Source organism: Caretta caretta, chromosome 14, assembly GCF_965140235.1.
Source record: "Caretta caretta isolate rCarCar2 chromosome 14, rCarCar1.hap1, whole genome shotgun sequence".
NCBI classification, from domain to species: domain Eukaryota; kingdom Metazoa; phylum Chordata; order Testudines; family Cheloniidae; genus Caretta; species Caretta caretta.
In genome coordinates, this window is record NC_134219.1 from 48,109,894 (window position 1) to 48,131,642 (window position 21,749).

Sequence of the window (21,749 nt, forward strand, 5' to 3'; positions counted from 1 at the left end):
TTGGGTCCTCTGATGGTGTCGTTAGAGTAGATATGGGGACAGAGTAAACAACGAGGTTTGTTACAGGGATTGGTTCCTGGTTAGTGTTTCTGTGCTGTGGTGTGTAGTTACTGGTGAGTATTTGCTTCAGGTTGAGGGAGCTGCCTGTAAGTGAGGACTGGCCTGCCTCCCAAGGTCTGTGAGAGTGAGGGATCGTTTTCCAGGATAGGTTGTAGATCGTTGATGATGTGCTGGAGAGGTTTTAGCTGGGGGCTGTATGTGATGGCCACTGGCATTCTAGTATTTTCCTTGTTGGGCCTGTCCAGTAGTAGGTGACTTCTGGGTACTCGTCTTGCTCTGTCAATCTGTTTCCTCACTTCTCCAGGTGGGTATTGTAGTTGTAAGAATGCTTGATAAAGATCTTGTAGGTGTTTGTCTCTGTCTGAGGGATTGGAGCAAATTTGGTTGTATCTTAGAGCTTGGTTGTGTACAATGGATCATGTGGTGTGGTCTGGATGAAAGCTGGAGGCATGTAGGTCAGTATAGCGGTCAGTAGGTTTCCAATATAGGGTGGTGTTTATGTGACTATCACTTATTTGTACTGTAGTGTCCAGGAAGTGGATCTCTTGTGTTGCCTGGTCCAGATTGAGGTTGATGGTGGGGTAGAAATTGTTGAAATCCAGGTGGAATTCTTCAAGGGCCTCCTTCCCGTGGGTCCATATGATGAAGATGTCATCAGCGTAGCGCAAGCAGAGGAGGGGTGCTAGGGGATGAGAGCTGAGGAAGTGTTGTTCTAAGTCAGCCATGAAAATGTTGGCATACTGTGGGGCCATGCGGGTACCCATAGCACAGCTGCTGATTTGAAGGTATACATTGTCCCCAAATGTAAAATAGTTATGGGTGAGGACAAAGTCACAAAGTTCAGCCACCAGGTGTGCCGTGGCCTCATCAGGGATGCTGTTCCTGACGGCTTGTAGTCCATCCTCGTGTGGAATATTGGTGTAAAGAGCTTCTACATCCATGGTGGCCAGGATGGTGTTTTCAGGAAGATCACCAATGGATTGTAGTTTCCTCAGGAAGTCAGAGGTGTCTCGAAGATAGCTGGGAGCGCTGGTAGCGTAGGGCCTGAGAAGGGAGTCTACATAGCCAGACAATCCTGCTGTCAGGGTGCCAATGCCTGAGATGATGGGGCGTCCAGGGTTTCCAGGTTTATGGATCTTGGGTAGCAGATAGAATACGCCTGGTCGGGGCTCTAGGGGTGTGTCCGTGTAGATTTGTCCCCGTGCTGTAGCAGGGAGTTTCTTGAGCAGATGGTGTAGTTTCTTTTGGTACTCTCAGTGGGGTCAGAGGAAAGTGGCCTCTAGAATGTGGTGTTGGAGAGTTGCCTGGCAGCCTCCTGTTCATAATCCGACCTCTTCATGATGACAACAGCACCTCCTTTGTCAGCCCCTTTCATTATTGAAGTTTGTTAGTTCTCTCTCCTCCTCTGTTTGATCTAAAATTATATTCAACCCCCCATAATCCTAAGGGGCTAACAGAATGGTTTTGATCTATGAAATGACAATAGGGGAGATGGTACCTCCCTGCCTAACAGCAGATTGATGGTCAGCAATTCTCCATAGCAAAGGACCGGTGGTCTCTACTATGTACAATTCAAAAGTATATTTCATCTACATAATTAGGAAAGGGTCATGTGTTATCTCCCAGCCAATGGAAATCCTTCTGCCAGGGAAAGGATGGTTGAAATTTGTACTTTGAATCATACGGATGCAATGACTATATGATGAGGAGAAACTCCAAGGAGTAGGATTAGATAAAATGTTCTGGTTTTACATAACCAATAGGGTCAGCATGTACCTGCAAACCATATCACTTCTTCTCTCTTGTATAAGAAACCACTGGCGATTTTTTAAACCAGCAGTGTTAATATTTGACAGCAAATACAATAGTATTTAAGTGTAGTACAGTCTAACGTTTCCCAGTAATTTTACTCATCTTCTTAGAAAACAAAATTCCCCCTAATTCCCATCCATTTTTTGTATGTTTCTCTCATCAACTTTTCATCGGGACCCCTGTGTATGAACCTGTCACACATTTCAGCCCCCCTTAGTGTGCGCTGTGTCTAATTAGAACCACGTCTCTGCCTTCTGGAGAACTGAGAGTCTGGCAAACCCCTGTGCAGGCTTTCGGGTTGAAAATAATTGAGAGCAGGCTATTGGGGGCTAGATCCAAGGGAGCAAGGAGAAAGGAACCAAGTGGCAGGGAAGCATGTAGAGGGGGAGAGGACGACCAGGGCTCTCAAGTGCTTCACATTCTAGGTGGGGCCTGCGAATTAATTTAGAAAGAACATGAAATACAAAGGTGTTATCATAACCCAGCCCCTGTCCAGAATTATGGTTTGGCGTTTGGTCTCCAGAGACATCAGCCTGCTTAGTCTCATGGCAAACACCCCATTAAAAATCCTTTTAACCTATCTTTAAAGGCAAAGAAAAGAAGGAAAAACAGTGAAAGCCCTGGAAATGGAAAGCATTAAGTAAGGCTTTCATCATAACAATATCCCTTGTTGACTTTCCCTTTAGCTGGAGAGAGTCTTTAAAGAAAAAACCTGTTTGTTTGACAGTCTATTAGAGGGTATCGAAGATGGTAATAACTGTCCCTTGGGGAAAAGAGAAGAAGTGAGTTGAGATGGACTGGAGTTGTTGTTAAAGTCCGATCCCGTTTCATCTCCAGTGGTGATTGGGATTCAGGAGGAGTCGGTAGGGTGGCGGTGTTATCTGGATCAGACTCTCTGGCCTGCTCTGGTCAGAACATTTCTCAGGATCAGGATGATGAAGGCCCAGGGTCCCAGGAAAGGGTGGGGGTCAGAAGCCATGATGATGACAGCCTCCGTCTGTTCTTCTGTATTTCCCCCCTCAAGTCTCTCTCCTCGAGGATGCAAAAAGGGAGTGATGGGAGGAGTAGCCCATCCCCTCATTATTTTGTCCACCCATTAGGCCTAATGCCCTACTCACCGATTGTGGTTCATTAATTTCCAGACCCACATTTTCTCATTTACCAGGCACGATTTTAACACCATCCTTGGTTTGTATCAGGAGGCATTTTTTTTGGATTAACTTCCATCTTTCTGTCTCTTGTTTGTACCTTTTCCCTTCAGCGTTTCTTACTATAGATTGTAACATTTTATGAACTTTTGCATACTAATTACAGTTGAGCTCACAGTGAGGGTTAATTTCAGGCCCACTGATCACAAGAGAACTCCGCATTTCGCATCCTTTCTTCCACCTGCTCTGCTCAAGGAGGACAGGACAGCAACTCCCTTCCCCAAACCCACCTGCTTTAGAGCCCCCTCACCCCCTTAAACCCACTGCTGCTGGCTTTAAAGGACCACCACTAGTGGCCCAGCCTTTCAGAGACCCATCCACGGGGGATGTGTGTATTTAGGCCCCTTTGCTAAACGGCAGGTGTTGAGGAAGCTGAGGAGGGAATGCAGGTGACATAGCTAGCAGGGAAACGCGTGTAGGTGGTGGGGCGGAGAGGGGTTCAGGCAGCAGAGACGCACGTACGGGGATATAGAAATGTTCAGACCACATGGGAAGGGGCAGGAGATGAAGAACAGAAGGAGACACAGTGGGATGTGATGTTCTCAAACAAGTGACCACGCTTGTGGCAGGGGTGTCAGACTCCTTCAGAGCACAGAGCCGGGTTCCCTCTCGGGCTGTGATCCTTGCGCTGGGGTGTAAATTCTGGACCACGCCCTCCCCACAACGCACAGCGGGGCTCCCGCTCAGGTCAATGGCAGGATGTGGCCTTTAGGTAACAATTAATGCCCAGATTTTGACAGGTATTTAGGCACCTAACTTCCATTGAAATCAGTTTCCCAACCGTGGGGGTGAAGCCCAGAGGTCAGAAATTGTGAATTGTGGCAGGGAAGGAAATAAAGCAGAGATGGAAGTTCAGCACCGAAATACATTTCAAAATCTGGTCTTAGGGCCACATTCACTGCTCAATGAGAAAATCTGCTTCCCTTACAGCCTCCCTCTATGTTTGCCCTTCGTTTCTCTTCCTTCCTCGTTGTCTTTTCTGTGCAAGTCTCTGTTCTCAGCTCTGCCTTTCCTTCTCTGAGGGAATTCTCCATTTCCCTTGCTATGGGCTTCCACTCCCACCCCTTTCCCAGTGCAATCTGTTGAAATGATCAGCAGTGAAATCGTTACGTTTGATACTGAACTGTTATCAGCCCCGGGCTTTAGAAGTGAATCCAGGGCAGAAGCATTCACTTGGGAATGGCTTCAGGCTCTCTGCAGACTCCGGCAGACATCGCTGGGCCAGTTATATGCTGTTCCTTTTTGGAAGGCTATTTCTGCTGCCATCAGGGCAAGAAATGTAGGCCCTGAAGTTAGGTAGCAAAACACCTTTGTGGAGCTGGGCCTCACTCTTTATTTGTAAATGAAAGCCCTGGCCTGGATGCACAAACGGAGCCAGGCAGTTAAATCCCAGTTTTAGGCTCCACGGAGATGCACACAACTCCTGCTGAGCCCTGTAAGCACCTAAACTCCCTCAGCACCTAGGTATTTGCCATAAAAGTTCCCTCCACACCTATGTGTCTACCTCTAGTGCCGGGCTGCCTAGTTCCCATCTGACCCCAGAGCGATTCACAAACCGGGGGGAAGACAGGCCTTCATTGGCCTCACTCACCTGCGGAACGCAATCCGGTAGCTGTGCTCAGCGGTGGGAGACCCAGGATCCAGTCCCCCTGCGCCAATGACTTTTCAGTTATTTATCCACCGTGCACCCCTCCCATTGGCTGGCTTAGGTGGCCCCCTGCCCAACCTACTGGCTTTTGTGAATTGCTGTCGCTGTGCCCGGCTCTCCCCAGGCGTTGTGTAGGAGCCCAGGCACCGAACTCAGGTGCGGTGAATGGCAGGGATCTGCCAGACACCGGAAAGTCGGGCGTGGTGACACGCAGCGTCACCGCGCTTCGTTCCTTTGGTGCCTCCGCTCCCAAACCCTGCACAAGCTGAACATGTCCTGCAGCCACCTACACGCAGAGGAAGGCTGGATCCGGCCCCAGGCTGCATGTTGGACACCCCACCTGGTGCCGTTAAAGACAGAAATACTTCTCTCTTGTGCCTGCTCCATGAGCCATTGCCTGGGGCTGTGACCTGAGATCTACAGCTCGGGGAGACTCCAGACTCACCCCCTTGACCACAGGCGCTGACTGTACAATGTGCTGGGGGGTTCTCAACCTCTGGCTCTGCCCCAGGCCCTCCCCTGCTCTCAGACCACCCCCTCCTCCAGAGCCTCACCCCTACCCGCTTCTTCCCACTCCTGCCCCGCCTCTCCCCCAAGCACACTGTGTCCTCGTTCCTCCTCCTTCCCCCCAGAGCCCCCAGCACACTGCAAAACAGCTGATGGCGGCGGGCGGGAGGTGCAGGGAGGGAGGGGGAGGCGCTGATCTGCGGGCGGGAGGCATTGGGGGAGTTGGGGGGAAGCTGATGGGGGGCTGCCGGTGGGTGCTCAGTGCACCCACATTTTCCCCCCGAGGGTGCTCCAGCCCCAGAGCACCCAAAGAGTCGGCGCCTGTGCCCCTGACCAGCCCTAATGTTCTCCAGTTGAAATGGGCGTCTCTCGTTTCCTTCTCAGGACCTGCTGGAGCAGGGCAGGAGAGAAGCTGAGCGGAGCCCTTGGGAGGAGGACGCCCCAGAAGGACCGAACTGAATCCATGCGACCTGCCTCTGCTCCACCCTGGGAACCTGGTGGAAGCTGCAATCCCAGTGGGGAGAGACAGATGAGCTGAGAGCTCGTTTCAGCCCCGCTCTGCAGGAGTCCGACCTAGAGCCCCACTCAGGGCAACACAAAACCAAACTGCGACCCGGAGCTCGGGCCCGTGGTGCGGGTGCGTCTCCATGGACAGAGAGGGGAGAAGACGGGAGGAACGGGCAACTCACTGATGGGGCCATGGATCGGCCTTCATCAGGGTCCAACCCAAAGTCTGTGAGTGGGATAAGTTGCACATCACAGTGCAGAGAGTGACTCTCCAGCAGGAAGCATCCAAATCCCGGAGAAGCTGCTTCCACTGAGTCCAGCAGGGAGCCCTCGTGTGTGGGGGCAGCCCCAGGATGGCCGACCGCAGCGAGGGGGCAGAGCTGACGCTCACCTCAGGGGAGGAGGAGTGTGAGATGCGTGTGTGTGACACTGATGGGGAGCCCCGGGGCCACGTCGCTGAGCCCACGGGGGACGTGTATCTGGCCAGGTTACGCACCCGACCCCAGGCGCTGAGCATGGAGACCCTGCAGGGAGCGCGGGACGGACTGGAGCGACGCGGGGAGCTGGGCGAGGAGCTGGGCAGCTGCCTGGACCTCGCCCTGGAGAGGTTCTGCCGGGAGCCCCTGTGCGTGCAGGAGAACGCCAGGATGCTGGTCCGCTGGGATGGGGGGGAGCTGGAGTTCGTCTCCGGGCAGGGGCAGTGTGAGATCAGTGTGTCCTGCAGCGCCGGGGAGCCCCAATACCACATCACAGAGAAAACCTGGGACGTGTTTGTGGCTTGGACACACTCGCACCCAGAGCCGCTGAGCATCAGTAACCTGGAGAGGGTTCGAAACACACTGGAGTCCTGGGGGGCGCTGGGCGAGGAGCTGAGCGGCTGCTTTGGGGAGGCCATTTCCCAGTTCAGCCGGGAGCCCCCGTGCGTGCAGGAGAATGCCAGGACGTGGTTGTGTTGGGACGGGGGGAGCCTGGCGTTCCTGTCAGGGGAGGGGCAGTACGTTTTCTCTGTATCCTATGAGGAAGGAAATCCCTGTTATCATTTTCATGTTGATGATCTCCCAGGACACTTGTACGTGGCCCGGTTACGTTCCCGCAAGGACCCGCTCAGTGCTGACAGCCTGTTCAAATTTCACACTGAGCTGGGTCTCTGTTGGGGAGACACTGCTGCGCTGAGGGCCTGCTTGCTCAAAGCCTGGGAGGGCTTCAGACGGGAGCCCCGGTGCGTGCAGGAGAACGCCAGGCTGCTGGTCCAGTGGGGCAGGGAGAAGCTGGAGTTTGTCTCCGGCCAGGGGCAGTGTGAGATCTCGGTGCTCCTCGCCGATGGGAGGCCCCAGTATCACATCACAGAGCTGGGAGGGGACAGGCCAGTGACTTGGTCACACGCCAGCCCAGAGCCGCTGAGCGTCGCAGACCTGGCGAGGGTGCGGGACAGACTGGGGTGGTGGCAGGGGCTGAGCGAGGAGCTGAGCAGCTCCTTTGGTGAGGCCATTGCCCGGTTCAGCCGGGAGCCGCTTAGCATACAGGGCAACACCAGGCTGCTGATCCGGTGGGGCGGGGGGGAGCTGGAGTTTGTCTCCGGCCAGGGGCAGTGTGAGATCTCTGTGCTCCTCACCAATGGGGAACCCCAGTATCACATCACAGAGCTGGGAGGGGACAGGCCAGTGACTTGGGTCCAGTGCAGCCCGGAGCCTCTGAGCACCCAAAACCTAGTGAGAGTGCAGGACAGACTGGGGCACTGGGGGGTGCTAGGCAAGGAGGCGAGTGGCTGCTTTGGGGAGGCCATTTCCCGGTTCAGCCGGGAGCCCCGGTGCGTGAAGGGGAACGCCAGGATGGGGATAAGTTGGGATGGGGGGAGCCTGCAGTTCCTGTCAGGGGAGGGGCAGTGTGAGATCTCCGTGTGCAGTAGGGATGGGAGACCCCATTACGAGGTTGTGGGGCTTCCCGTGCACATGTACCTGGCTCGGTTATGCGCCCACCCAGAACCACTGAGTGCCGACACCCTACGGAGTGTGTGGGACAAACTGGGGTCCTGTACGGGGGACACTGATGATCTTAGAGCCTGTTTTCATCACGCCTGGGAGGGGTTCAGCCGGGAGCCCCCGTCTGTGCAGGACAACGCCAGGCTGCTGATCCGGTGGGGCAGGAGGCAGGTCAGGTTCACCTCGGGGAAGGGGGAATGTGAGATCACAGTGAGCTATGAGGACGGGAAACCCCAGTACCGTGTTGGGAAGTTCCCAGAGCACGTGTACGTGGCTCAGCTACGCGGCCGCTGCCTGTCACTGAGCGTAGACACCCTGCGGAGAGTGTTGCATGAACTGGAGTCCTGTCATGGAGACACTGGTGCCCTGAGGGCCTGTTTTCACCGAGCCTGGCAGGGTTTCCGCCAGGAGCCCCGGTGTGTGCAGGAGAACGCCATGATGCTGGTCCAGTGGGGTGAGGAGGAGCTCGTGTTCATCTCCGGCCAGGGGCAGTGTGAGATCTCCGTGCTCCTCGCCGATGGGGAACCCCAGTATCACATCACCGAGCTGGGAGGGGACAGGCCAGTGACTTGGTCACACGCCAGCCCAGAGCCGCTGAGCGTTGCAGACCTGGCAAGGGTGCGGGACAGACTGGGGCGCTGGGGGGCGCTGGGTGAGGAGCTGAGAATCTGCTTTGGAGAGGCCATTTCCCAGTTCAGCCGGGAGCCCCGGTGCGTGCAGGAGAACGCCAGGATGGGGATCCGGTGGGAAAGGGGGAAGCTGGAGTTTCTGTCGGGGGATGGAGAGTATGAGATCTCCGTGTACTACAGGGACGGGAGACCCCTGTATGATATTGGGCAGCTCCCCGTGCACATGTACCTAGATCGGTTACGCGCCCGCCCAGAACCACTGAGCGTTGACACCCTACGGAGAGTGCGGGACAAACTGGGGTCCTGTACGGGGGACACTGATGATCTTAGAGCCTGTTTTCACTGCGCCTGGGAGGGGTTCAGACGGGAGCCCCGGAGTGTGCAGGCCAACGCCAGGCTGCTGATCCAGTGCAGGAAGTGGCAGGTCAGGTTCACCTCGGGGAAGGGAGAATGTAAGATCGCACTGAGCTATGAGGACGGGAAACCCCAGTACCATGTTAGGAAGATCCCAGTGCATGTGTACCTGGCTCAGCTACGCGCCCACCGGCCATCACTGAGCGTAGACACCCTGCGGAGAGTGTGGAGTGAACTGGGGGCCTGTCATGGAGACACTGGTGCCCTGAGGGCCTGTTTTGACCGAGCTTGGGAGGGTTTCCGCCAGGAGCCCTGGGGCGTGCAGGAGAACGCCAGGCTGCTGATCCAGTGGGGTAGGAGGAAGCTGCAGTTTGTCTCCGGCCAGGGGCAGTGTGAGATCTCGGTGCGCCTCGCCAATGGGAGACCCCAGTATCACATCACAGAGCTGGGAGGGGACAGGCCAGTGACTTGGTCACACGCCAGCCCAGAGCCGCTGAGCGTCGCAGACCTGGCGAGGGTGCGGGACAGACTGGGGCGCTGGGGGGGGCTGGGCAAGGAGCTGAGCAGCTGCTTTGGGGAGGCCAATTTCCAGTTCAGACGGGAGCCCCCGTGCGTGCAGGAGAACGCCAGGCTGCTGATCCAGTGGGACGGGGGGAGCCTGCAGTTCCTGTCGGGGAAGGGGCAGTGTGAGATCTCCGTGTACTACAGAGACGGGAGACCCCAATACAAGGTCGGGAAGCTTCCCATGCACATGTACCTGGCTCGGTTACGCTCCCTCCCAGAACCACTGAGTGCCGACACCCTACGGAGAGTGCGGGACAAACTGGGGTCTTGTAAGGGGAACAGAGGCAATCTTAGAACCTGTTTTCACCACGCCTGGGAGCGTTTCTGCCAGGAGCCTTGGTGTGTGCAGGCCAACGCCAAGCTGCTGATCCAGTGGGGTGGGGAGAAGCTGGAGTTTGTCTCTGGGCGGGGGGAGAATTTAATCACCGTGTGTAAAGGTGAAGAAGGGAGAATCCAATACATGGTTCGGGTGTCAGGATGGTGGCCATGGATTGCTAGACTTCTCATAAGCTGCAAAGTGTTGGGAAGAGACTAAATATGCGTCTACACGGGGGCTTGAATCCGAAGCTCTTTGATGCATCGGGTAACTTGCAGGATGCAATGGAGTGCCCACGCACGGCCCGTTCTGGTTTCAGATCCCATCATGGGAACGCACAGCAGCCGTTTGCTGCAAACTGAGGGTGTAACTTCCTCCGGGGACATCCCATGGTCCTTTGCTTCACTCCTGAGCAGCGAGCATCCTGGGATTGTTTTTTCTGTGCATTGTGGGAAGCCAGCTGGGTTCAAATGTTTTTTTCAAGAAGTCCCACGTTTCCGCTGTCTGCACCCCCGTGGTTCCTTTTGCCCTGGGCTTGTGCCATTGTCAACCTGCTCCCCTCCACCATGGTGGCAACCGCCAGTGCACAGAGGTTGCTTGGTCTGTATTACAGCAGCCAAAGCCGGACGAATTTGGCCTTGGACTTCGCCCATTGCACCACCGCGCAGATGAGGGGGGCGCAGGAGATTATTCTCTGGCAGAGACCGCGCTGCGTTGGCGGCAGCAGGAGGCAGAGGACGACACTGAGCTGTCGGAACTAGAGGGCCGGCTCCTGGACCAGCTACACAGCGTTCAGCGCCGTTGCTGGGCCCGGGAAGCCAGCGTGGGTCGGTGGGAGAGGACGGTTCTGCAGGGCTGGGGCGACCCAGCAGCGGTGAGACGGTGTCCGGCTGGGGACGGTTACCTCTTCTGGGCTCGGTGCAGAACCGACTCCGGAGCCTTCAGCGGCACGTAGCGACACGCGGTGCCCAGACCCCTGGGGAAGCGGCTCACCACTGCCCTCTGGACGTTGGCCACCCCACGACGTTACTGGCCTGTAGCCAACCCAGCCGGCTCGGGGAGATCAACTGTTGGGGCCACGCTGGGGCAGGTCGGCTGTGCCATTGACAAGGTGCTGGCCAGCCAGGTCACGACGCTGGGTAACGCTCAGGAAATCACTGGTGGCTTTGCACGCACGGGGTTCCCAAACTGTGTCGGGACAGCCGATGGGACCCATGTGCCTGTCATTTGCCCCCCTAACCAGGGCACAGAATTTATAAACACGAAGTGGTATTTCTCCATTGCGTGCCAAAGACGGACAGGCAGGGTGGTTTGGGAGAGTCCGTGCTGGTAGGATCTTTCAACACTCAATGCTGTTTAAATTAATGGAGGAAGGGCTGTTTACCCCTAGGAACACGATGGACATTAATGGCATGGAGGTTGATCCCATTATTCTGGGAGAGCCGGCTTCCCCTCTGATACCCTGGTTAATGAGGCCACATGCAGGCCATGTGGACAGAAAGAAGGAACATTTCACTCTGGCCCTGGTAGCTGCAGAATGGCGGGGGAGTGTGCATTGGGCCGCCTGACGGGCAGATGACACTGTTTAAGGGACAGGCTGGAAGCAGCAGGAAAAATTCAGAACACCGTAACTGCGTGTTGTGTTCTGCACAATAGCTGTGAGAGCAAAGAGACAGCCTTAACAACGGCTGGGAGGCAGAGTAGCCAGTCGTAGAAAACACCGACACCCGGGGGAGTAGCGTCAGGGATGCCTGTTGTTAATAGTTTGAGCCCCATGCCTGTACATGTGCGGTGGTTAGGCTATGGAGAGGGGTGTAGGGACTGGGGCCTTGCAAGCGCTGGGGTACGGTGCATGGGCGGGGGAAGCGGACCATTCTCTCGGTGCTTTCGTAAAACACTGTGAATTATTTCTCCTTTAGTTAAAGGACTTTTCTGGAGGCTTGTTGCATTATAAAAACTATTTACAATCTGCCCACGAGGAGGCCTGAGTGCATTTAACTCGGGGGTTTGTCTGCAGGGGGCCAGCCAGAAAAGTTAATCAGCGTTTACTGAAGTTATGTCCACACTAGCCCATTTATCAGTAAATGGCCAGAGGTGCGGGGAAAAAGCCACCCCTCGCCCCCACAAAGGCCGGTGTGGACAGCGGAGACTCTTTCAGTCTGAACTGGTCAGGCTCACCGCTCCCCCCACCTCAAATGTTCCTCTGCACCCCCAAAACCTTTGAGGGCTCAGGTTAGCCCTGCAAAGCAGGGCTTGGGGAAGGAGCCCCATCTCTAGCCCCTCCCCACCCCACTCTGCACGGCCGAAGAGAGATTATCTGCCACCCCACCCCTGCCTTTGGGGGGGGGCTCCCAGCCATGACTCCATGAGCAGACAGCAGCTAGCCAAGGAGACGCTACAGCAGCGCCAGGGCCCCATGGAAGGCACAAATGTGGGGGGGCGGGTATGTGACACACCCACCCCCCCCCCCCGCCCTGAATGTGGGTGAGCAGGGAGGTTTTTCTCCCCATAGCATTTCGCAGAGCCCCTGTGCAACGGCCATGGAGCCCCTGGGGCCACAGTGTGAGAACAGCTGGTTTAGGTAGTGGGACATGGGGCCTGTTTCCATCGAGGTGGCCTGGCTCTAGTCTGGCCCCAGGGTGGGGACACTGGCTGGCTTGAGGAGAAAGGTCCCCCCTACCCTGAAGTGGCTACTAGACATTGAGAAGGTCAAGATAAAAATATCTCAAAGTGGGAGAGGAGAAGGTAAAGAGGGTGAGACAGCCCCTGTCCTCTCCCTCCAGCAAGAGGTTTCCCCTACCATGGCCAGGCAAGAACCCAGGAGTCCTGGCTCCCAGCACCCCACTCCATCCTGTAATCCCCAGACCCCACTCCCCTCCCAGAGCTGGGATAGAACCCAGGAGTCCTGGCTCCCACTGATGTTCCACTATTGCACCCCTAGATTCCCCCATCCCTTGTATGGGTCCCAGACAGACCCATGTCTCCAAAGGAGAATCTCCCCCATACATCCTGGTCTAGCAGCCTCTCCCTGCCCAGTCTCCACCCAACCAGCTCCCCTGGGCCAGGCCCCCAGTCCCAGCTCCCAGGCTGCACTGGGGTGAATAACGAGCCCAGGGACAGTGCAGGGTGACCAGCAGATTATGTTTATTGGTAGATTTCAACCCCCCATGGAGGGGGTGGAGCCAGCAGGGAAGGGGCGGAGCTATTTGAACTTGATGGACTTGACCCTGAAGTCTCCCTCCACCGAGAAGAATTCGATGGCCTCCAGCCCCAGCCTGTTGGGGAACTTGAGCTGCTGCTCCCCCGGCAGCGCCACCGTCAGCTCCTGGGCATCGAAGGAGACGCCGATCTGGGGGAGGAGCCAGAGGGTGAGGGGCGGAGCCAGAGACACCTGCCCCCTACAGGGTTAAATATCATCCCAGCCTTACACACACACACACACACTCCCATCCCAACCAGGGCAGGAGACATCCCCACCAGCAAGAGACTCATCTGCTCGAGATGGGGTGGCTGCGGTCTTCCCCACACAGTGCCCTGCCCCCTTTCCCCCTCCACCCAGCTGACCCCAGCAAAGGGAAGCTGGGATCTTCCTCAGTCTCCCAGAGATTGGAGAAGGCTGCCTTCAGAGAGAGCGAGTCCTGCCCCCAAAACATGGGCTCTACCCCCACCTCACAGTGCCCTTCCCCCCACCCCCTCCCAATTCACACCAGGAATGGGAGCTGTGATCTTCCCCTGGACAGTGCCCTGCACCCCACCCTAGCTAGGTGAGAAGGGGGCTGTGCTCTCCCCCACGGAGGAGCTCACAATTCATCTCCCACCCCACAGAGAGAGAGCTGGGATCTTCCCCTAGGCAGTGCCCCCCCTCACCTTGGCGTCCTGCCCCGGCTGGAAGGGGAAGTCCGGCTCCCGCTGCTCTTCCCCCCACTCCCCGCCCTGCAGCGAGTTGCAGATGATGATGCGGGTGTCCCCGTGGCTCTCGAAGCGGGGGTTGAAGTGAAGGGCCAGGTCCGAGCCGGCGCGGCCCATGTTCAGGGCAAAGCTGGAGGGGAGAGAGACACAGGCTGGGACCCCACTGGGCCAGGCAGCTTCCCCAGGGGCCAGCAGGGATCCTGCCCCAGGGGCAACCAATTGCTTTGCATTGTGGGAAGCCTTCAGCCAGCCCTCTGCCATGCAGAGCATCATGGGAAATTCCCCTTCACCCTTGGAGAATCCCCCAGAATCCCCTCTGCTCTGAACTGGTGCATTGGGGGAAGCTTCCCAGCATCCTCTGGGACAGCACCACATCATGGAGCCCCTTTAGTGACACGCTTTGCATCATGGGAATTCCCCCAGCATCCCCTGCTGTGACCCCCCCACAGGCTCCAGGTCATGGGCAAGTCTCCCAGAATCCCCTGGGCTTAAGTTTCCCAGCATCCTCGGCAGCAGGGTCACCTGCTAGGCATCACCTGGGAGCCTCCCACAATGCACCAGCCTATGGGGCAGCTTTCCCAGCATCCTCTCTGCTGCCCTCCAGCCCCTACCCAGGGTGGAGGGGAGCACTGGGGGGACAACACCAGCCCCGGGCCCCCTGCAGCCCCCTGCGGTGCTCTTACCCACTGAGCTCACCCCATGTAGGGGGCTGAGAGCCAGCCCCCCAGGGGTCAGTCCTGGGGAGACCAGTTCCCCCATCCCATGGGGAAGCCCACTAGCACATACCCCCTTGAGGGGGAGCTGTGGGGATGGGGGTCAGGGCTGAGACATGGATCCCTGGAGGATTCAGGGGGGCTGAGACGATGCAGATCCAGGGAGTGAGGGGCCTGCAGGGAGATGCTGCCCCCTTGCAGGGGCTAAGCCCCATCCATGGGTCCCAGAGACTCCCCCACTGTGCTGTTTGGCAGCAGGGGGACCCCAGCATTGGCCCCCCCCAGGATCAGGTTAACCCTTCCCTCCCCATACCCATCAGCCCAGACTCACCTCTTAGCATCCGGCAGCACCGTCCCCTTCACGGCGATGCTCTCGCCAGGCTGGACCTTCAAGTGGGTCAGAACCATCCCCTGGCGGTGGGGGAAGGGCAGAGGTGAGCACCCCCCAGCGACTCCCCCACCACCCCTCCCCAGAGGGGACAGGGAATGGGGCACAGGCCCCCATCCAGCCCTCAGGCATGGGACTGGCCAGCTCAGGGGGGGGGCGCGCAGGAAATGGGACACAGGAGGAGCCAGCTCCCACCTAGCCCCAGGGCAGGGACTGGCTGGCTCAGGGGGGCTAGGAATGGGGCACATCCCTTCTAGGGGGCCACTAGATGGGGAAGCAGACAAGGAATATTAATTTCCCACAGGTGCAGGTGACAAAGCTGTGACCCCCCAGCCCACTACACCTGGGCCCCCCCTCCCTCCAACATGACCCTCTCAGCCCTAGAGGATCCCATCACCCACCCCCAACCTTGGGTATCTCACAGCTTCCCAGTCACGGGGCAGGGGAGTTGGCTACCAAGAGACAGACACAACTCACCCCATACAAATAAGGGGCAGGACTAGGGATCATCCAGCCCAGGGAAAGAAATTAAAGACACCCCAAGAACCCAACAACCCCCTGCCACCAGACTTCCTGCTCCACATATCTACCAATCTCTTCCCACCGCTATCATCCCACCCCCCAGAGAACCAGCCTTAATACCCCTCCGCCCCCCACAACTTACACACTCCATGGCAGCTGCTCCAGAAACAAGACAAGACAACACCCAGCTCCAACCACCATAGGGGCAGAACCCACCCATGAGCTTTAAATAGCTGGGACACCGCCCTTGGGACCAATCAGGCACCCCAAGCCCGAAAAAACTGACCAATCAGAGAGGAGAGGGGTGTGGCCAGTGGAACCTTGAGACCTAGTTGTCTGGGTGGGCTGGGCCAATCACAGCCCAGCTCATACCCTGGATCGGGAAGAGCAGAAAAGACCAATGGAGTAGGTAGACGGTGGTCTAGGGCCCGGCCCCCTTTCGTTCCCAGGCCAATCAGAAATGGAGCCTTTTGCAAATTGGCTAAGAAACTACAATTCCCAGCATTCCTAGCTCCCAACTCCCAGCCTCCCTTGGGAGCTACTTGCTTATAAAAAGGACACAAGAGGGGCTGTTTCTATGATATTGCTGTGTGTGGTTAGAGGGGTATGTGCTGTCTGGTCTTTCTTTTGTCTGCAAGACACAGGAGAGTCCCCTGTCCTGGTAAGGGGTTAAACAGGGGCTAGGATTTGGGGGGTTTTTAGAGGGGGTTCTGATAACCTTGTTGCTGTTATTTAACCCTTGTAACTTTTAGTATTGTGTTCTCTTTTCTAGGACTGCTTTAACTTTCCAATATGTCTTGATGAGTGTTTTTAACCTGTGGAACCTACTGCTGTAGGATAGCCCTGTCTGGGGGGTACTTTCACTGAGGGACAGCTGCATACAAGTGTATTCCAGTAGGGCTTAAGGTTAGGATTCCTGGGTTCCCTCATTGACTCTGGGAGGGGGGTGTCTCGTGGTTAGAGTAGGGGGCTTGGGAGCCAGGTCTCCTGGGTTCTCTCCCTGGCTTGGGGAGGGGTCTGGTGGGTTAGAGCAGGGAGCCAGGACTCCTGGGTTCTCACCCTGGCTTGGGGAGGGGTCTGGTGGGTTAGAGCAGGGAGCCAGGACTCCTGGGTTCTCACGCCAGCTCTGGGAGGGGAGTGGGGGCTAGTGGGTGAGAGGAGAGCACATGTTGGGGTCAGGACTCCTGGGTTCTAGTCCCATCTGAGCTTGCCGGACCTGCTGTGCTGTGCAGAGACCATCTATGCCCTGAGTTTCTGTTAATCCAAGTAAATCAGCTGGTTAAATGGGGGCTGATCCCTAGGGTGTGGGGGAGGATCTGACCCCTGGCTTCATGCTAAGTAGCAAACAAGAGTGAGTGGGAATAAGGGGGAAAGTTCTGGGGTTCTTGCTGAGCATGAACAGCCTGGAGTGGAGGAAAAGTAGCTGACCACGGGTACGTCTACATGGCAATGGAAGACCCCTGGCTGGCTTGGATTAGCTGACTGGGGCTTGGGCTGGGGGCTATAAAATTGCAGGGTAGATGATCCGGATCCGGCTAGGCTTGGGCTGAACCCTGTGGCGTGGACTTGTCTCTAGCCCAAGCCTAATGTCTGCACATGTCGCTCCGAGCCCAAGCCTGGGCCTCCAATTCAGTGCAGCAGGTTGGCACTGCAGTGTAGACGTAACCCTTAGTGACCCTGGAGAAACTCTACCGAGGAGAGGGGCCAGTAGCTTTCTTCCATGTAGCTGGAGCAGGACTTTAACCCTCCTACCCCAGCAGCTGGGAAGATGCAGGGGCAGCGAGCAGATCGGGCTGGGAATTTTGACCCCCAAAAGTTAGTGGAAACTGAAACTTTCTGCCAGAAGGGGGCAGGGTCAAAGACAGCTTCGTTGGGAAGATTGCTGGGGTCCATGATGGAATTTTTGGTCAAAATAAGGGGGTGGGTCCGTACCAGGGTGTCTCTCTCTGGTTTTGCACAGAGGACTTGGAAAGGGCTCACTTTAGTTCAGGTGTAGAACAGCAAATTTTTCTTGAAATCTCAAATGTTTTTGGGATGGGAAAAACATTTTGGGCCCACCCCTAGTCACCAGCTTCTGACCCGTTTCTGACCCCCTTGGAAGTCTCAAGGGTGGTGACTGAAAGACCACGCAATGGTGCATTCCCTTGGGAGATCTTAAAACACCAGCCACCTTTGTCAAGTATCTTCCCCACTCTGTGCCCCCATTTCTCCATATGTAAAATGGGACATTTGTACAGTCAGTGGAAGGCCCAGAGATAGAACCCAGGAGTCCTGGCTCACAGCTGCGCCCCCCACAACCCACTAGACTCCTCTAAGTGGAGACCAAAAATGATGATGAACTCGGCAGCATTCATGTCACAAGGGGGTCTACTGAGTTTCGAGTTTATTTCAACTAGGTCTACTAACCAAACTAGGCTGAGACCAAATGAAAACTCATCTCACTTGTGACAGGGGGGTGGGTGTGAACCCAGGTCTCCAGGGAACTAGCCCCAGTTTCTTTCCTTTGTAGATTGTATTAGTCTCCGGCGATCAAGTCCCAGCGAAGGTCTGGGGATGACCCATGGGTGGGTGTGTGATTAAATCCAGCCTCCCAGAACCCCTAAGCATCGAGCGGCTCCTCCAGGTCCGGACGCGTCTGGAGTCCCGGAGGCGGCTGACCAAGGAGCTCAAGGCCTGTTTCAATCTAGCGCTGAGCGAATTCTCCCAGGAGCCGCTTTGCATCCAGCAAAACGCCAGGATGACCATCCAAAGCGAGACCACTGTGCTGGTCTTCGTGTCCGGCACGCAGGAGAATGAAATATCCATCTTCCATGTGGAAGGGCAAGTCCAGTACAACATCAAAATGCCCCGGTGGGATACTTGCGTGGCAAGAGTCTTCAGCAGGAACATCGTGAAGACCGTGGCGGAGATGGTCAACTACATCCCGGCTGGACCGCTCTTGGAGATGGTGAAGAAGATGTATTAGCTACTGGGGCGGGGGGCGTTAGCTCTTCAACAAGCCCAGCACAATGAACAAAACGGGTTAATTGTTGAAGAGGCTCACAAGCAAAATGGGCCAGATTCCCCATCCCCCAGATAGTAGAAACCATTGTTGCTCCATTGTGGAAGACATTCATGGGTGAGATATATTGAGTATAATTCTAATGGGTCTTGGGGGGGATACAGGCGATGACCCGGATTCTGCTCTGTGCTTTGCTGGGGTTGGTGAGTTTGACCCTCTCTCAGTGACGGGGCAACCAGAGTGACTCAAGTTGACGTGACTTAAGGATTGCCTCCATTGACGTTGGTGGACTCACTCTGGATTCATCCTGGGGTTCTAGGTCAGGATTCAGCCCTGTCTAACTGCAACTGGTGCCTTTTCAGGACTGGATTCTGACCTCGTTTCCACTCAAAACAGGGTTAATCCTGATTTACACAGGCATATTCATCACTGTAGCCCTCTCCAGCGACCTCTGTCCTCGCGGCTATCTTCACTTCCTTTGGAATGGAGTCTCGTAGCTGTAATTGCTTCCCGGGGTGGACATTGGACCCCAAATGGGCATCTACTTCTGCTGCAACAGATCTTAACCCCATGTAAACTTCCTTTTTGGTTTTTAGCATTTCCAGGTGACCTGGGTGTCATTCAGGCGCCCTCAAATAAAGCTTGAACATCTGTTGTTTGGATGTGGATTTGGTGTCTGTCTTTCCATTGGGGGGGTCTTCCCGACAGCCCCATGGCTGGGCTCAGACAGGGTCCGCAGCTGGTGTGAATGGGCCGTGGCTTTGCTGGTGTGACTCCTAGTATTAGAGATCTCCACCATCCCAAGAGGGAGCTACCCTGTGAGTTGAAACTTTGCCCCTGGAGAGCCACGTTTTTCTTCTCTGAGATGGCTCCTGGATGTCCCTTAATAAGTGGGCCCAAGAGTCCCTGCTGGGTGGGCTTACGGGGCTCAGTGCAGCAGCATGGAGGAATCCCTGCACTTCTGCAGATGGTGGGATCTGGGGGGGGATCCTCCAAATTAGACCCATCCCCCTCTCTGGTCCTCCCTCCCCCACTTACCCACCTTCCCTCTCTTCTTTTCTAGAAAGCTGGCTAGATGGTTGGGCTCAATGGGTAGTGATCAATGGCTCCATGTCTAGTTGGCAGCCGGTATCAAGTGGAGTGCCCCAAGGGTTGGTCCTGGGGCCGGTTTTATTCAATATCTTCATAAATGATCTGGAGGATGGTGTGGATTGCACTCTCTGCAAATTTGCGGATGATACTAAACTGGGAGGAGTGGTAGATACGCTGGAGGGGAGGGATAGGATACAGAAGGACCTAGACAAATTGGAGGATTGGGCCAAAAGGAATCTGATGAGGTTCAATAAGGATAAGTGCAGGGTCCTGCACTTAGGACGGAAGAACCCAATGCACAGCTACAGACTAGGGACCGAATGGCTAGGCAGCAGTTCTGCGGAAAAGGACCTAGGGGTGACAGTGGACGAGAAGCTGGATATGAGTCAGCAGTGTGCCCTTGTTGCCAAGAAGGCCAATGGGGCATTTTGGGATGTATAAGTAGGGGCATAGCGAGCAGATCGAGGGATGTGATCGTTCCCCTCTATTCGACATTGGTGAGGCCTCATCTGGAGTACTGTGTCCAGTTTTGGGCCCCGCACTACGAGAAGGATGTGGATAAATTGGAGAGAGTCCAGCGGAGGGCAACAAAAATGATTAGGGGTCTGGAGCACATGAGTTATGAGGAGAGTCTGAGGGAGCTGGGATTGTTTAGCCTGCAGAAGAGAAGAATGAGGGGGGATTTGATAGCTGCTTTCAACTACCTGAAAGGGGGTTCCAAAGAGGATGGCTCTAGACTATTCTCAATGGTAGCAGATGACAGAACGAGGAGTAATGGTCTCAAGTTGCAGTGGGGGAGGTTTAGGTTGGATATTAGGAAAAACTTTTTCACTAGGAGGGTGGTGAAACACTGGAATGCGTTACCTAGGGAGGTGGTAGAATCTCCTTCCTTAGAGGTTTTTAAGGTCAGGCTTGACAAAGCCCTGGCTGGGATGATTTAACTGGGAATTGGTCCTGCTTTGAGCAGGGGGTTGGACTAGATGACCTTCTGGGGTCCCTTCCAACCCTGATATTCTATGATTCCCTAGCCTTACATGGCCCCCCTACTTCCAGCCCCAGCTCAGACTGTCCAGGGAACAAAACTACTGTGATAAGGGACAAGTGTCCCAGGACCTGCTGTTCAGCAGGGGATTAGGGCAGTGGGTGTAGGGCTGGGAGCCAGGACTCCTGGGTTCTCTCCCTGGCTCTGGGAGGGAAGTGGGGTTAATGGTTAGAGCAGGGGGGAGAGATGGGGAGCCAGGCTACATTAGTCAGAATGGGGTCTAGGGGTTAATACAGAGAGAGGCCCCCCACTTTCCTTGAGGGTTATTTGGCTGGGTACAGGAGTGAGGGGCCAGGGGGAGCCTGGGATGGAGGTGGTGGGGTCTGTTTGCTGGGGGAGGGATAGGGCAGGAGCTGAAATGCAGGGAGCCCCATAGAAACAGGGTCCCCTCCCTTGCCCATAAAGAGGGCATTAGGCAGCCAGGGGGTCAGACCTGCCCCCAGGCCTCCCCAGCAGCCCCTTAGCACAGGGCCCTGTGTAGAGACCACTCACCCAGCAGTGGGGAGGGCAGGGCCCTGTGGGAGGGCACTGCCTGCCCCTCTCCTGACCTAGGCCCAGCAGCTGCCCCCAAACTGCATCCAGGAACCAGCTCTACACATGTGAGCTTCACCCCGTCCTCGTGTCCTGCCCTGACACAGAGCAGTGGGACCTGCTGCCATCCAAGGTGGGCAAGGGACCCAGCTGGGCCAGCCTGGGCTCCCTGCTGGTGCCATGGGGCTAGCAGCTGGTGGCTCCTCTGCAGAGCCATGGGCACAGGTGCGTCCCCAAGGCCTTAGCCCCTTTCGTGGCAAGAGGGAGAGCCTGGCCCCCCTCTCCATCAATCTGCAACCTGGCACAACCCAACCAGGACCCCCTGCAAAGCCAGAGGATCACCCCACCAGCCTCCCCTGGGTGCCAGCCAAGATGCCCCCCCTTTGGGATGTTGGGGAGATCTGTGAGGGTGGGGGTCTATTTCCAGTCCCTGGCACTGTCGTGCCTCGGGGCAGAGCATAGGGGTCTCTGCTCCCTGTCCTCCTCTGGAGCCCTTATGAGCCCTGACCTTCCTCCCGGTTCTGTTCTCTCTTCCCTTGTACCACTGTTCAGCTGAAGTCTGGGCTGAGGCCTGTACTGGGGGGGCCCCCCCGACACCCCAGGGCTTTCACATAGTTGCTGGAGCCAGCAGCCCCCGGACTCCCCCATGAGAGCCAGGCCGGAGGGTGAGAACAGCTGGCCCCGAGCCCCAGGGAAGAACACTAGATCCAGCGACCCCGGCAGCCAGAGCGAGTAGGCTGGGGCCAGGAAACAGCTGCTGGGTACAGGATCCAGGCTCAGCCAGGTCCTGAGAGGGGTTGGGGGCAGAAGCCCTGGCTCCCAGCCTCCCCTGCTCTAACCACAAGCCCCCACTCCCCTCCCAGAGCTGGAATAGAACCCAGGAGTTCAGGCTCGAACGCCCTGGACCTCACTTTCAGAGCTGAGAGCCAAATCCTCCTCCTCGATGTATTTTTGAAAAAGGAGTCGA

At 56.2% G+C, this 21,749-nt stretch overlaps 1 protein-coding gene and 1 long non-coding RNA gene across 2 annotated transcripts; one reads left to right on the top strand and one right to left on the bottom strand.

The window, feature by feature from the left end:
* Nucleotides 1–12,706: 12,706 nt before the first annotated feature.
* On the bottom strand, nucleotides 12,707–15,611 carry LOC125621279 (16 kDa beta-galactoside-binding lectin). Its single transcript, XM_048818012.2, has 4 exons — nucleotides 15,259–15,611; nucleotides 14,538–14,617; nucleotides 13,452–13,623; nucleotides 12,707–12,933 (listed from the first exon to the last, which is right to left on the bottom strand). The coding sequence occupies exons 1-4, from the start codon at nucleotides 15,334–15,336 to the stop codon at nucleotides 12,787–12,789; spliced, it is 477 nt and encodes a 158-aa protein (XP_048673969.1). The 5' UTR covers nucleotides 15,337–15,611; the 3' UTR covers nucleotides 12,707–12,786.
* A 59-nt stretch (nucleotides 15,612–15,670) lies between these two features.
* Nucleotides 15,671–18,785, top strand: LOC142068945 (uncharacterized). The gene is made up of 3 exons (XR_012664805.1): nucleotides 15,671–15,777; nucleotides 15,889–16,022; nucleotides 17,626–18,785. It is a non-coding gene; the product is annotated as an uncharacterized LOC142068945 (long non-coding RNA).
* Nucleotides 18,786–21,749: the final 2,964 nt, after the last annotated feature.

Bases quoted from the DNA above. Each gene is read 5' to 3' on its own strand.
- LOC125621279 (XM_048818012.2), bottom strand. From the start codon at position 15,336: ATGGGTGGGTTCTGCCCCTATGGTGGTTGGAGCTGGGTGTTGTCTTGT. The intron at 14,618-15,258 runs GTAAGTTGTGGG...CCCCACCGCCAG, and splicing joins GAGCAGCTGCCATGGAGTGT to GGGATGGTTCTGACCCACTT. The intron at 12,934-13,451 runs GTGAGGGGGGGC...CTCCTCCCCCAG, and splicing joins AGCCGGGGCAGGACGCCAAG to ATCGGCGTCTCCTTCGATGC.